This window comes from Portunus trituberculatus, chromosome 24 (genome assembly GCF_017591435.1).
Source record: "Portunus trituberculatus isolate SZX2019 chromosome 24, ASM1759143v1, whole genome shotgun sequence".
Lineage (NCBI taxonomy): Eukaryota > Metazoa > Arthropoda > Malacostraca > Decapoda > Portunidae > Portunus > Portunus trituberculatus.
In genome coordinates, this window is record NC_059278.1 from 13,537,456 (window position 1) to 13,552,455 (window position 15,000).

The 15,000-nt window shown below is 44.2% G+C and overlaps 1 protein-coding gene across 20 annotated transcripts in view; it reads right to left on the reverse strand.

Moving 5' to 3' along the window:
- LOC123508378 (tight junction protein ZO-1-like) overlaps positions 1-15,000 on the reverse strand; it is a 206,367-nt gene that overhangs the window by 87,889 nt on the left and 103,478 nt on the right. For 2 of the 20 annotated variants that reach the window (XM_045262079.1, XM_045262078.1), the window contains exon 1: positions 9,292-10,146. The exons of the other annotated variants lie outside the window; for them this stretch is intronic. In XM_045262079.1, the coding sequence (XP_045118014.1) occupies positions 9,292-9,330 (39 nt within the window). In that variant the 5' untranslated portion in view covers positions 9,331-10,146. Of the gene's footprint in view, positions 1-9,291; positions 10,147-15,000 lie in introns of those variants that run through there. 20 annotated transcript variants of the gene reach the window in all.

Sequence of the window (15,000 nt, forward strand, 5' to 3'; positions counted from 1 at the left end):
ATTGCATTACTATTATCTCCCCCTCCTCTCCTTTACTTTATTGCATTCTTCTTCTATCTACAATAAAAATAATTACTACAATATTTCCCTTCCCTTCTTTTTCCTCTCCTAGTTTAATTTACAACAATTTCTCTTCCACCCTTCTCTCTTATCCTTCTTCTTGCTTACACTGCCCGCTCTTTTTAGCGCTCCCCGTCCCCTATGGATTTCCGCTAACGTTAGCATTGCATCTCTTTACAGGTAATGGTGATGAGCAAGCCAGGTAACGGGGGTTGGGTTTGACTCTCTCTCTCTCTCTCTCTCTCTCTCTCTCTCTCTCTCTCTCTCTGTATGTGTGTGTGTGTGTGTGTGTGTGTGTGTGTGTGTGTGTGTGTGTGTGTGTGTGTGTGTGTGTGTGTGTGTGTGTGTGTGTGTGTTTCTCTTCATTCTCCCTCTTATCATTTATTATTAATGTTCGTATTGTTCTTTTCCTGCTACTGCTGCTGCTGCTGCTGCTGCTGCTACTACTACTACTACTACTACTACTACTACTACTACTACTACTACAACTAACTCATTTTTACAACATAACTTTACTGCTGTTACTACATTTCCCTCCCTATTCTCCTCCTCCTCCTCCTCCTCCTCCTCCTCCTCCTCCACCTACCACTACCACAACTACTACTTCATTTACTACAGGTGTTATTAACCCAGCAGGTGACCCATTAAGGCATCGTTACCGTAAACTCCCATTTTAACCAGTGACACACACACACACACACACACACACACACACACACACACACACACACACACACACACACACACACACACAGCTGGGTAAAGAAATCCATAAGACGCATCAAATGTCCGTAGAGAGAGAGAGAGAGAGAGAGAGAGAGAGAGAGAGAGAGAGAGAGAGAGAGAGAGAGAGAGAGAGAGAGAGAGAGAGAGAGAGAGTGCAAAAAAACTACAGACTACAATTCGCTTCATCAACGGAATTATTAGGAAACAAGTGACTCCTCCTCCTCCTCCTCCTCCTCCTCCTCCTCCTCCTCCTCCTCCTCCTCCTTGTCCAGTAGTCCCCAAATCGACTTATCTCCCCAAGTGCTTCTTTGTTCACCCTGAAAATTGCTCTGGGCTATTTCAGGGTTGGGGAAGGTGGGGAGGAGGGGAAGGACGGTTGGGAGGGAAGGGGAGGGTAAGGGAGGGTGAAGAAGGGTTCGAACTGGCAGGGGAGGGAGGGAGAGGAGAGAAAAGAGGGGAGAGTAAAGGGTAATGGAATGTCAGGGAAAGACGGTACAGAGACAGGGGGAAAGGGAGGTCTGACAGCGACACGAGAGAGAGAGAGAGAGAGAGAGAGAGAGAGAGAGAGAGAGAGAGAGAGAGAGAGAGAGAGAGAGGACAGAGAGCCTCAGTTTGTGACAGTAACTCGATCTCTGACTCAACCATCCACTATGTGTGTTCTCTCTCTCTCTCTCTCTCTCTCTCTCTCTCTCTCTCAATACCGGTCATTCACGCTTCGTCACTTACTTTTAACTCTTACTCTGAAATTTCAACACCATCACCACCACCACCACGACCACCACTACCACCACCACCACCACCACCACCACACCCGTATATCCACAATATCCATACCCACCAGTTGTCACCCAAACCCACATCCGCCCTCCTGATACCCCATCCTCTCTCTCTCTCTCTCTCTCTCTCTCTCTCTCTCAGATAATTTTTCGTTCAAATTTATTTCTTTACTAACAGGAAAGAATGTTTTTGTGTTAATTAAGACGAGCACACCTGCCGAGAGAGAGAGAGAGAGAGAGAGAGAGAGAGAGAGAGAGAGAGAGAGAGAGAGAGAGAGAGAGAGAGAGAGAGAGGGGGTAGGGGGAGGAGAGGTACGATACTTATATTCAATGCGAAAAAGTAAATACAAGTCTAAAAAATGTAAAAGCTATTCAAATCCACTCTCTCTCTCTCTCTCTCTCTCTCTCTCTCTCTCAGATTCTTAAAGAGGAACATAAGCGCTGCCTCCTCCCCCCTCCCTTATTTCCTTCCCTCTTCTCCCCTTCCTCTCCCCTCCCCCCCACTACATTTTTCCTCCTCTTACTCTATTTTTCCCCTCTCCATTAGATTTTGAAAAGAATATGTGTACCTCCCCTCTCTCTCTCTCTCTCTCTCTCTCTCTCTCTCTCTCTCTCTCTCTCTCCCATTTAAAATACGCTTTTGCTGCTGCTGCTCCTCCTCCTCCTCCTCCTCCTCCTCCTCCTCCTCCTCCTCCTCCTACTACTACTACTACTACTACTACTACTACTCCTTCTTCCCATCTAATTTCTCTTCTCTTCCACGCCATTCTGCTACTACTACTGCTACTGCTACTGCTATTGCTGCTGCTGCTGCTGCTGCTGCTGCTGCTGTTACTGCCACTACCACCATAGAAACTCAATAATATATAGTAGTAGTAGTAGTAGTAGTAGTAGTAGTAGTAGTAGTAGTAGTAGTAGAAGAAGAAGAAGAAGAAGAAGAAGAAGAAGAAGAAGAAGAAGAAGAAGAAGAAGAAGAAGAAGAAGAAGAAGAAGAAGAAGAAGAAGAAGAAGAAGAAGAAGAAGAAGAAGAAGATGATGATGATGATGATGATGATGATGATGATGATGATGATGAACATGAACAAGAACAAGTTGTAGTAGTAGTAGTAGTAGTAGTAGTAGTAGTAGTAGGTTTATTATTTCAAAAGGCTCACATGTCAACAAAAACAAAGGGGAAAGAGAACAATGAATAAATAATTAAGGAGGAGAGAATGTGAAGGAAATAACATCACAAGGATTAATTACACTCCTACCTGTGTAGATGTAATGTAATTCCTGATAATCCCGTATAATCTCTCTCTCTCTCTCTCTCTCTCTCTCTCTCTCTCTCTCTCTCTCTCTCTCTCCTATTTCTCTTCATAATTCCCTCCAAAACACTTCCACTTTGTCTTCTAAACTCTTCATTTTTATCCTCCTTATTTTTTCTTCCATCCACTCCTCCTCCTCCTCCTCCTCCTCTTCCTCCCTTCACTACCCTTACATCAACAAACACAATGAGATTTTCCCACACATTAAAACCTTCTTCACCAACATCCTCCTCCTCTTCTTCTTCTTCTTCATTACTCCTCCTATCACTCCTCCTTCCCCATGACCTTCCCTTGCTCTCCTTTTTCATTCTTCCAATCCTTCCCTTCCATCTTCATTTCTTTTCTTTCTAGTTCCTTCTTCTTAGCCACTCTTCTCTTCCTCATCATCACTTTCTCTTCTACTTATCCTCCTCCTTCTCCTCCTCCTCCTCTTTCTCCTCCTCCTCCTCTTCAGCTCCTCCTTCAGTCTATTCCTCCTTCAGTTCTTCAAGTGGTAGAGAAGAGTATGTTAAAAATATATACAAGGCAGTTTACTTTAGACGTATGGTATTAGTGTGTGTAAGTGCGGTCTCTCTCTCTCTCTCTCTCTCTCTCTCTCTCTCTCTCTCTCTCTCTCTCTCTCATTGTCCCCCGCGGCAGACAGGTTGACAGCCGGACAGATACATGGACAGGTAGACAGACAGACAGACACGAGAGAGAGAGAGAGAGAGAGAGAGAGAGAGAGAGAGAGAGAGAGAGAGAGAGAGAGAGAGAGAGAGAGAGAGAGAGAGAGAGAGAGAGAGAGAGAATGAAAGGGTGACATACACAAAGCCAATGAATGATACTATGCAATGTTATGTTGTCTATTGCCTATACATACATACATACATACATACATACATACATATATTACAGACAGACATACAGACAACAATATAGAAGAGAGAGAGAGAGAGAGAGAGAGAGAGAGAGAGAGAGAGAGAGAGAGAGAGAGAGAGAGAGAGAGAGAGAGAGAGAGAGAGAGGCATGTCTAAATCAGGCGCCACACTGATCCATGCGAAGTCACGATCACTCACTCACGCACTCACGCACGCACGTACGTAAACACACACACACACACACACACACACACACACACACACACACACACACAAGACTATTCCACTTTCCTACCACACCCTTAACTACCACCACCACCACCACCACCACCACCACCACCACCACCACCTCCTCCTCCTCCTCCTCCTCCTCCTCCTCCCTCCCGACGTGCTTTGTGTTGCGTGAGAAAAAGTAAAAACAGGAGGAGAAGGGAGAGAAGATAGGTAGAGGAGGAGGAGGAGGAGGAGGAGGAGGAGGAGGAGGAGGAGGAGGAGGAGGAGGAGGAGGAGGAGGAGGAGCTGATGAGAGAGAGAGAGAGAGAGAGAGAGAGAGAGAGAGAGAGAGAGAGAGAGAGAGAGAGAGAGAGAGAGAGAGAGAGCAATAACTACGTAGATTTAAAAGAAACACGTCGCAATTTCGAGAGAGAGAGAGAGAGAGAGAGAGAGAGAGAGAGAGAGAGAGAGAGAGAGAGAGAGAGAGAGAGAGAGAGAGAGAGAGAGAGAGAGAGAGAGAGAGTAAAAGTTTCAAGAGCCGTGAGTGGAAAGGAAGAGGGAAACGAGAGGAAACAGGAAAAGATGAAGAAGGGAGAGAGGAAAGTGCAAGAAGAAAAGAGAGGAGACAAGAATGGAGAGAAATGGAGAACACGAGAAGAAAGAGAAGAGGGAAGAGAAGAGAGAGAGAGAGAGAGAGAGAGAGAGAGAGAGAGAGAGAGAGAGAGAGAGAGAGAGAGAGAGAGAGAGAGAGAGAAAGAGGAGATACAAAGGAATACAAAGGAAAAACAAAAATAAGAACATCTCTCTAGGGTGTTTAAATAGCTAAATATAAAATCACCTATCTATTTATTTCCTTGTCCTCTCATTCTTCCTATCTTCTACTATCCTTCCTATCTACTACTTTAACCTCCTCCATTACTTTTATTCTCTATTTCCATTTATTTCGTCATTATTATTTCATCTATCTTCTTTTACTCGTATCATTTTCATTGTTTTCTAAGTTCCCCATTATTATCATTTCCTATTCGTTGCTTCCTTTTCCTACCTATTATTTTTATGCCTTATTAACTTTTAACTCGTATCATCCCAATGTTTTCTCAGTTTCCCATTAGTTTCCTTCCATTTTGCTTCCATTATTTTCCTTTTTTCTATTATCGTTTACTTGCATTCCTCTATCCTTTTCTCTGTTACCTATTCTTTTCATTCACTATTCTAAAATCTTCTAAGTTTCTCCTTTCTTTTCATTCACTATTCTAAAATCTAAATCTTCATTCTTTTCTTTCTAAGTTACCTGTTCTTTTTCATTCACAATTTTAAAACCTTTCAAATTCTCCATTCTTTTCATTCACTATTCTTAAATCTACTAAGTTTTCCATTCTTTTAATTCTAAGTCACCTGTTTTTTTTTTTTCCCTTTCACAATTCTAAAACCTTCCAAGTACTCTATTCTTTTCATTCACTATTCTAAATCCTCTTCCACAATGAGTAAGGCAAGGCAGAGATGTGTACTGTGAGTTCCAAGCTGGACATGAACTGACTTGCTATGACATGAATGCTACGCGGCTCTTGTGGATTGTTCCTCATAATCACGAGCTAAATAAACCTAAATTATTGATCTGTTTCATGAAGATATCGTTTTTTTTTTATCATTAACCCTTCTGTACTATGACGCATTTTTACCATGAGTTTTGGGTATAATTAGACGATTTTATTCAAATTATGAAGGGTTTATGGGGGTCAGAAGCTTAATAGCCAGTCTTCATTATTTCAATCCCGACAAAAGTTTCTGAAGCTCTATCAAATCACCAAATAGTAAGTAGAATAGATATAAAAACGTGTCATGGTACTGGACAGGTTAAGGATGAATGACTTTTTTTTTTTCTTTAAGAGTTTGTATATTGATTTCTTTTCCATTACCAAGGATGAATCAGCATTTTTAATCAATTACGAAGCGAATAAAACTACACTGCTTTTTTTAATTCAGAGATTGTGTTTTTCGTTATGTATTCTCTTTAAAGATTTTTCTAGTCACGAAACAAATAAACCTAAGCCTTTTTTTTTATTGAGTATGAGATTATACATTTTTCTTTCTATTAAGGATCAATCAATATTTTTCCCAGCGCCCAAAAGTCTGCCATCTTTAAGTCAATTGCCAGGGAAGTCAATACGGCAGGTACCTAAAATTAATCCTTCTCATACACCTGGATGGAAAATTATCACCTGTCTAATCTTTTTCACACTATCATTATCATTATTATTAGTAGTAGTAGTATCATTATTATTATTATTAGTAGTAGTAGTAGTAGTAGTTTTCATTCTTCTTTTTTATCTCCGTCCTCCACTCACTTCCACCACTCTCAGTTCCTCTTATCACCTTCAAATCTCCACATCTCTCCTTCAGTACTCTTCCATCTCTCCTCACTCACCTCCACTCATCTCCTCTCCACTTCTCCACTTCATCACACTCTCCCTGTCCATAATTACTTTTTTCATCTCCTTTCTAATTCTCCTATTTCCTTCCAACTCATCTCCATTTTCTTCTTGAGAGAGAGAGAGAGAGAGAGAGAGAGAGAGAGAGAGAGAGAGAGAGAGAGAGAGAGAGAGAGAGAGAGAGAGAGAGAGAGAGAGAGAGAGAGAGAGAGAGAGAGAGAGAGAGAGAGAGAGACTGGGTGAGTGACTGTGAAGAGAAATATTTCCGGAAGACTTGATTTTGTGCCTCACCATTTGGAGGAAAGCGATAGGGAGGAGGAGGAGGAGGAGGAGGAGGAGGAGGAGGAGGAGGAGGAGGAGGAGGAGGTCAGCGGCATCCCTTCTATACTCCTGCCTTTCATCTTCATTTTACTGTGCCTTACATGATGATGATGAAGAGGACGAGGCGGAGAAGAAGGAGGAGGAGGAGGAGGAGGAGGAGGAGGAGGAGGAGGAGGAGGAGGAGGAGGAGGAGGAGAACAAGGGCTGCGTGTCAATGAGTGTGCAAAGGTTGCGTGGAAGAAAAACTTTGTATGGAAGGAGAGGAGAGGAGAGGAGAGAGAGAGAGAGAGAGAGAGAGAGAGAGAGAGAGAGAGAGAGAGAGAGAGAGAGAGAGAGAGAGAGAGAGAGAGAGAGAGAGCATATTCGGAGTGTAACGCCCAAAGAATATGGAGAGAAGGATGGAGAGAAACATGGAGAGATGATGGATTCTCTCTCTTCTCTCTCTCTCTCTCTCTCTCACAGGTTGATGACTGTACCTGTCCATCACGAGAATCACTCACTACTTGAGAGAGAGAGAGAGAGAGAGAGAGAGAGAGAGAGAGAGAGAGAGAGAGAGATCAAACATACAGAGAAAATGAGACAGACAAACAGACAGAAAGGCTCTCTCTCTCTCTCTCTCTCTCTCTCTCTCTCTCTCTCTCTCTGACAAAGACACACACACACACACACACACACATTACATTTTCAGCCTGAGAAAAATACATGAGTGTGTGGAATATGTAAAGTGAATAATGCACGAGAGAGAGAGAGAGAGAGAGAGAGAGAGAGAGAGAGAGAGAGAGAGAGAGAGAGAGAGAGAGAGAGAGAGAGAGAGAGAGATTTTTCTATTACTTCATATAAAACATTCCTTTGACAATTGATACTTCTTCACCACCACCATCATCACCACCATCACCACCACCACCATCACCACCACCAAAGGAAACAAAAAACTTATGGGGAAGAATAAGGAATGTAGGGAGAGAGAGAGAGAGAGAGAGAGAGAGAGAGAGAGAGAGAGAGAGAGAGAGAGAGAGAGAGAGAGAGAGAGAGAGAGAGAGAGAGAGAGAGAGAGAGAGAGAGGCAATTAGGAGAGCAAGCAGTGTGTGAAAGTAATGCTGAGAGGAAAATGGAGAAAAAGAAAGAAAGAAAAAGAAAGTCTAAAGAGATATGTAAAAGATATGTTGCACACCTTTACATGGAGGAGGAGGAGGAGGAGGAGGAGGATGTGATGCAAGCAGACATTATATAAAGAATAGTGGTGAGGAAGAGGAAGAGGAGGAGGAGGAGGAGGAGGAGGAGGAGGAGGAGGAGGAGGAGGAGGAGGAGGAGGAGAAGGCGGATGAAGAGAAGAGGGAAAAAGGGTAATGGGAGGAGGTGGGAAGGAATGGAAATATGGAGGAGGTAAAATATGGAGAGAGAAAATGGAGGAGGTGGAAGAAGACGAAAACGAAGAAGAAGAAGAAGAAGAAGAAGAAGAAGAAGAAGAAGAAGAAGAAGAAGAAGAAGAAGAAGAAAGTAATTATATTATGATGATGATGATGATGTAGTAGTAGTAGTAGTAGTAGTAGTAGTAGTAGTAGTAGTAGTAGAACTTGTAAAATTGAGAGAGAGAGAGAGAGAGAGAGAGAGAGAGAGAGAGAGAGAGAGAGAGAGAGAGAGTTTCAGTTGGGTGCAATCAATCTTTCCATCTGAGCGTAGCATTTTCTCCAAAAGCTGTAGGCACCTCTCTCTCTCTCTCTCTCTCTCTCTCTCTCTACCGGAAGCCTGAGGGAATTGCTCCTCCCCCAGTGAACATTTTTTCCCTCCTTTCCAAACTCCCTTGCAAACGTTGGACTTGAATAGCTGACCGTGTTCTCTTCTCGTTACTTCCACTTTTATCGTTATTTTTTCCTCGTCTTGTGTTTCTTATACCTGTTTGGTCTGACTGGTTTACTGTGCATCCTTTCCTCTACTCTACAGCCGCTATACGCACACGCACACGCACACGCACACGCACACACACACACACACACACACACACTTCTTGTCCCTTCCTCCTATTTTTTTCTTCAATGCTTCTTATACCGGTTTTGGGTTTACTGCCTGTCCTTTCCTCCACACACACACACACACACACACACACACACACACACACACACACACACACACACACTGTCTTATCAACACCCTTACACTCCTTGTCACACACCTGTCCCGGCACACACCTGTAACAAGCTTATCTCTCACCCCTGACTTGGCCTGTCCCACGCCTCATTAACACACCTGCCTGGGCATTCCACGCAGCCTCCTCCATCACCTTCCCTTCTCTCCACCAACAGCGAGATCAGCCTTCTACTTCCCTGCCTCTATATTTACCCATTCATCCCTAGAACCACTACCACCACCATCACCACCGCCGCCGCCGCCTCTGTAATACTCGTTCATCCTTCCCTCAGGTCAACTAAAACAATATATTCGGTCATCCTGCCTTACATTTATCAAGGGTTGCCTAGGCCTCCCGTCTAGGCCCGCCGGTGAGTAATTGCCGCGTGGGCCTCGCCTAACACCTGTACCAAAACATAATGACCACCTTCCACTACCTGGGAACCCGAGGAAGCGCCACCTGTTTATGAGCATTTACCTGAGCGTCCGCCCCAGCCTCTCCATTTTCCATCTTCATGCTTGAGGACGGTGGGAGTGAAGGGGGGGAGCTGTGCTGGCGGCTAGCTAGGCCCCGGGCTAGGTGAGGGTAGCCACGGACTAGCCTGGGAGGGTGAGGTGCTGGGGCAAGGGATGAGTCTGTAGCGCTGGGAGTGAGTGTGCTAGCCCATCCTTAGTCTTGGGTAGCAAACGTCTCTTGGCTGTCCTCCCGCCATTCCTACCTGGCCGCCACCACTACCACCACTCCTCCTGCTCTCCCCGCCAGCACCAGCAGTCTTGTTACCCCAGGCCACTCCTGCCACTCTCCTCAGATCCCATGGGGCTACACCTCGACTGGCGGCTGCTCCACACTACAACACCCACCACACCACCACCACCACCACCACCGCAGCCACACACTCCCTTCACAGAGGCTGGTGTTGTCGTGACTACCACCACCACCAACCGCTCCACCACCACCACTGCCGCCACGCACACACACAAGGAGGGAGAACCACACACAAACGCACACACTGGACGTGATCTGCGCGCACTGATCACCACCACAACCAAGACGCCTTGCCAAAATAAAGCCGAGGCAGTCAAGAACGCCGCCGCGCTCACCAGCCTCGCCTTCCACTCCCTGCAAACGGCGCGGGTTCCAAACACTACCCTACGGCACTCCTCTTTGCTACACGGGATCACACGGGGCTCAGGAGCGTGGGATGGGCGGGTGTGGGCGAGTGGGCGTGGTAGGGCGTAGGAGGAGCCATGGAAGACACAGGAGGGTGGTTTAAAGAGCGAGGACGCGGCCGCGCGCACACCCGCTAGCGTCCTGCCGCATACTACTGACTGCGCTCGCCTCAACCCGCAAGTTTCTCGAGAGGGGCGGAGGGAGGCAGGGCGGGAGGGAGAGAGGAGGCGGGGTAGGGCGGTAAGAAAGAAGGGGGATAGAGGGAGGAGGGAGGAGGGCGGAGGGGGAAGCGTCTCACTCACTCTCGGTCTGGGTGCACACACACACACACACACACACACACACACACACACACACACACACACACACACACACACACACGTCTACCTGTACGTACACACTCGCCCACTTACGCCACTAGACATCCAGGCCGCTCCGTGGGTCACTGGAACACACACACACACACACACACACACACACACACACACACACACACACACACACACACACACACACACGTCAGCACAACAAAGACACACACCCTAACCCCTGCTGCCCTGCTGTTTTCAAGGCGACGTCAGCAGCATTCCAAGGTGTTCCCTGCTGGATACCTGTGCTGTGGCGGGCAGGTGGACGGCAAGACGGGCCCTCCCCATACCTGACGCCGGGACGCTATTGAAAAACGACGATACAAGGATACTACTACGCGCCTGCCCTTGAACTGTGGCTCAGAGTAAAAAGTGAAGGAGTGAATGTGTGAGTGTGAGCTGGAATGATATTTGAAGATTACTGTGGGTTAAATTCTCACTGCGAGTTTATAAAGAGATGAATGGAAGTGTTTCGGAAAATAGATGTTGTTACTGAGGAGTGATTTTAACGTTTGTCGTTCTTCTCCCCTTGACCTCTCTGAGAATCACCTACGCAGGAAAATTGAGGTGAAGATTGCAATAATGTGGTTAAATTATACATGCGGGGTTTTAAGAAGTAATAACAATGAAGAGTGGAAATTGAATAAACTGAAAGATAACTGAAGTGAAGGTTACAATAAAAAGACTAAATATACATGTGAAGTTTTAAAAGATATATAATGACAACGAAAAATAGCAAACACAATACTAACAAGAAAAAATAATCGTTATGCTTTTACTTATAATTTAGTGAAATGTGAAGAAGTGAGGCGATGAACAGGAAGACAGAAGTGAAGGTTGCAATGACAATAACAATACAAGTATCATATCAAGTTTTAAGAAATAGTAATAATAAAATGTAAACTGAATACCAACTGGAAGAAAATAACAATTCCTTTACTTGTTTGTACTGAAGTAGTGAATGTCATGAGGTTATAAACACGATCTGGTTTGCCACTATTTGAAAGGTGCGTGTTAGGAATGTTACCGAGAGCACAACACTATATAAGATCACGTCCTTGAGTGTGTCATAATGCAGGAAATGGAGTGAAAAGATCAGAACTTTAAACACAAAAAGATCTGATAGGAATGTTTAACTTTTTAACTGGCTTCATTACTTGCTAATATACAAAAAGTGAAAGAAAGTTTGCAAAGAGAGAGAGAGAGAGAGAGAGAGAGAGAGAGAGAGAGAGAGAGAGAGAGAGAGAGAGAGAGAGAGAGAGAGAGAGAGAGAGAGAGAGAGAGAATACTAAATACTCAACTGTAACCACAAAAAGATCTGATTGGCATGTTCAACTCTTTCAACGACTTGGTTACTCGCTAATATACAACAGCGTGAAAGTTTGCAATGACACAGAAAGAGAGGAGAGAAGAATACCGCAGATCTCAACTGTAGGCACGAAATGAGATCTGATTGGCATGTTTAACTCTTTAACTGACTTGGTTATACCCCGATAATATACGAGAGAGAGAGAGAGAGAGAGAGAGAGAGAGAGAGAGAGAGAGAGAGAGAGAGAGAGAGAGAGAGAGAGAGAGAGTATATTCAATTCTCTTTCCCCGATATTAGGAAGCTATTGAAGAGGTAAGCACAAATACAAAGGCTGATAAATTTACAGATCACCGGAGAAATCTACCTGTGAAAAAGGTTAAATGGCATCAGGATTATAGTGAAGGAAATGAAGATAGAATTAAGATCAACACTTGCACTCTTCTGACCTTCTACCCGGCAATATATGCATTACTTTCTTATAGTTTGTTGTTTAGCATGTAATGTGGACTGAGTTATAACAAGGGAGAAGACATGGTGAACACTTGCACTCATTTATAATCCTCTATCTTTCTAACCTGCAATATAATGAACCGTTTTTATAGTATGTAATGTAGTCAGTGCGATTTGAATCCAAGGTACGAGAGAGAGAGAGAGAGAGAGAGAGAGAGAGAGAGAGAGAGAGAGAGAGAGAGAGAGAGAGAGAGAGAGAGAGAGAGAGAGAGAGAGCTCGTATAATGTGGCAATCTGAGACACTGGATGGTGGAATTTGAGTGAAGGGAAAGTGATAAAATTTTCGTGGTTTTCCGTTGTTGGTACAAGATTTTATGGTGCAAATGTATGTAAATAATAGAATTAAGTAAATTTTATAAAACTTAAATGCATTTCCTTGAACCAGCAAAAGCAGTGTTGACGATTAGAGACACAACAAGATCGTGCAACTTCCAAATACGACCGAGTTATAAGAAGAGAAAACACATTATGAAAACTTGCTTATTTTTTATTTTTATCTTATACCCTGTAAAACTATGATAACTTTCTTCTTTTTCTCTTTTTAGAATGTCGCTTAGTGTATTCATAATAGTGGAGATGCAGATAATATGAACACTCGCACGCATTCTACAACCATCTATCTTGCAATACAGTGACTGGCATCTTGGTTAGTGTGCTTTGTGGTCTACTAGTATATAATAGTTTTTAATTCTTATTTGCTAGTGTAATACATAAATGATAGGGAAAATTAAACAAAACTAAACTAACCTAACCTATCACCATCATCGCCTTGTAGTGTGCTTCATTAATATATAATAGATGTTAATCCTTCTTTGTTTAATATAGTGAGATTAAAGGGAAGGCAAAAAGAGTTAGCCTAACCCGACCTAACCAATCCTACACCAAACTAACCTGAACTAACCTAACCTCAACTAATCTAATCTTAACCTTGCCTCACATCTAACCTAACCTAAGCTAACCCAACATACCCAATCCTGAAACCAACCTTAATCCAACCCAACACTCAACCAACCCAACCTAACTTAACCTTACCTAACCTAACCTAACCTAACCCAACCTAACCTTACCTAGCCTGACCTAACCCAACCCAACACTTAACCAACCCAACCCAACTTCACCTCACCTTACCTTACCTAACCTAACCTAACCTAACTTGACCTAATCTAACCTAACCTCGCCTGACCTTACCTGACCAAACCTAACTTATGATCATCGCTTGACTAATTCCTCTACATCTCGGGGACAAATCACTCCTCATCCACTCACTCCACTCACCAGGTGCCCTCCTCCACTGAGCCTTCCACTTCATCCACTTTTTACCTTCCTTTCCCTTTGAGTTCCTTCTTTTTTTTACGCATCCCTTAACCTCGATCCGTTTCTAATTATACCATCTACATATTCTCTCTCTCTCTCTCTCTCTCTCTCTCTCTCTCTCTCTCTCACATACACACACCACGACTATTTTCAAAGGCCATGGAGATGATTAGCCGAGTTCTCAAGAGTGTTTGTCATGTTAATACTGTAGAAATCTCGTTAATCCGTCACTAGAACCATAAAATCCCCTGAGTCACTTCAACACACTTCAAATACAGGTCTCTGAATGTAGCAATGCGGCGATGTTGTTCAGAATATGAGCTTGTATTTATTTCCCTCCTTTTTCCCTCTCATCCATCAGTACACCTCCAATCCCACGCCTCACCTCTCATCTCAGGTAATACAGGTAACCTCACCTTCACACCTTCACCACCTAATCAGGCTGTCATTACCTCTCCTCACTAATCCATCCCAAATCCTTCCTCTCCACACGTCCTTTTACCTCATAATGTCCTTCTCTCTCCCTCTCCCTCTCTCTCACCCACACCTGGTCCAAATATGATCCTCAGGTAGTGGGTGTGTGTGGTGGGTTTTAAGACTCATCTGTGCCCTCTTCCTCTTCCTCTTTACTCCTCCTTCTCCTTACTTTTCTTGTATCTTATTTCCCTCTTTGTTCCCTTTTATTTTTTCTTCTTTTTCTTTACTGATTTATCTTCTTTTCTCTTCCTCTCTCTTTCTTCAAGACTCGCCGTGACCTGGTTTTCTTCCTCTATAGTCCTTCTCTTTCTCTTCCTCTTCTTCCTCCTTTGTTTCTTTCCTGTTTCCTCTACTATCATCTCCTTTCCCATTCCTCCAGCCCTCTCTCTCTCTCTCTCTCTCTCTCTCTCTCTCTCTCTCTCTCCTCTGTTCATATTTAAATTTTGTTGCTGCATCTTTATTTTTTCAACTTTCTCATTTTCCTGTCTGTCTCTCTCTCTCTCTCTCTCTCTCTCTCTCTCTCTCTCTCTCTCTCTCTCTCTCTCTCTCTCTCCCTCCCTGTTCCCTCCAATCCTTTCCCTTCATCTCCTTTCCTCCTTAAGCCAAATTTCAATCTCATCCATACTGCTTCCTCCCTCCCTCCCAACCTACCTCCCGTCAATCTTCTTTCCGTCTCTTCCTATTACCCTTCCTCCTCCTCCTCCTCCTCCTCCTCCTCCTCCTCCTCCTCCTCCTCCTCCTCCCTTCAGCAGGTGTGGCATTAAGCAGTAACAGCGTCAGCGATGCCAGGGAAATTATCGTGGAGGAAAATGTGACACCTGGGCTCCGTGGTGGAGGAGGAGGAGGAGGAGGAGGAGGAGGAGGAGGAGGAGGAGGAGGAGGAGGAGGAGGAGGAGGAGGATGGAATTACGTAGCAAACAAAAATAAACAAAAGGAGAGACAAAAGAAGAAATAAATGGAGGGAAGAGTGAAAAGGAATGAAAGGGAAGGAAGGATAAAAGACAAACGGTACTGAATGAAAGGAAGAGAGAGAGAGAG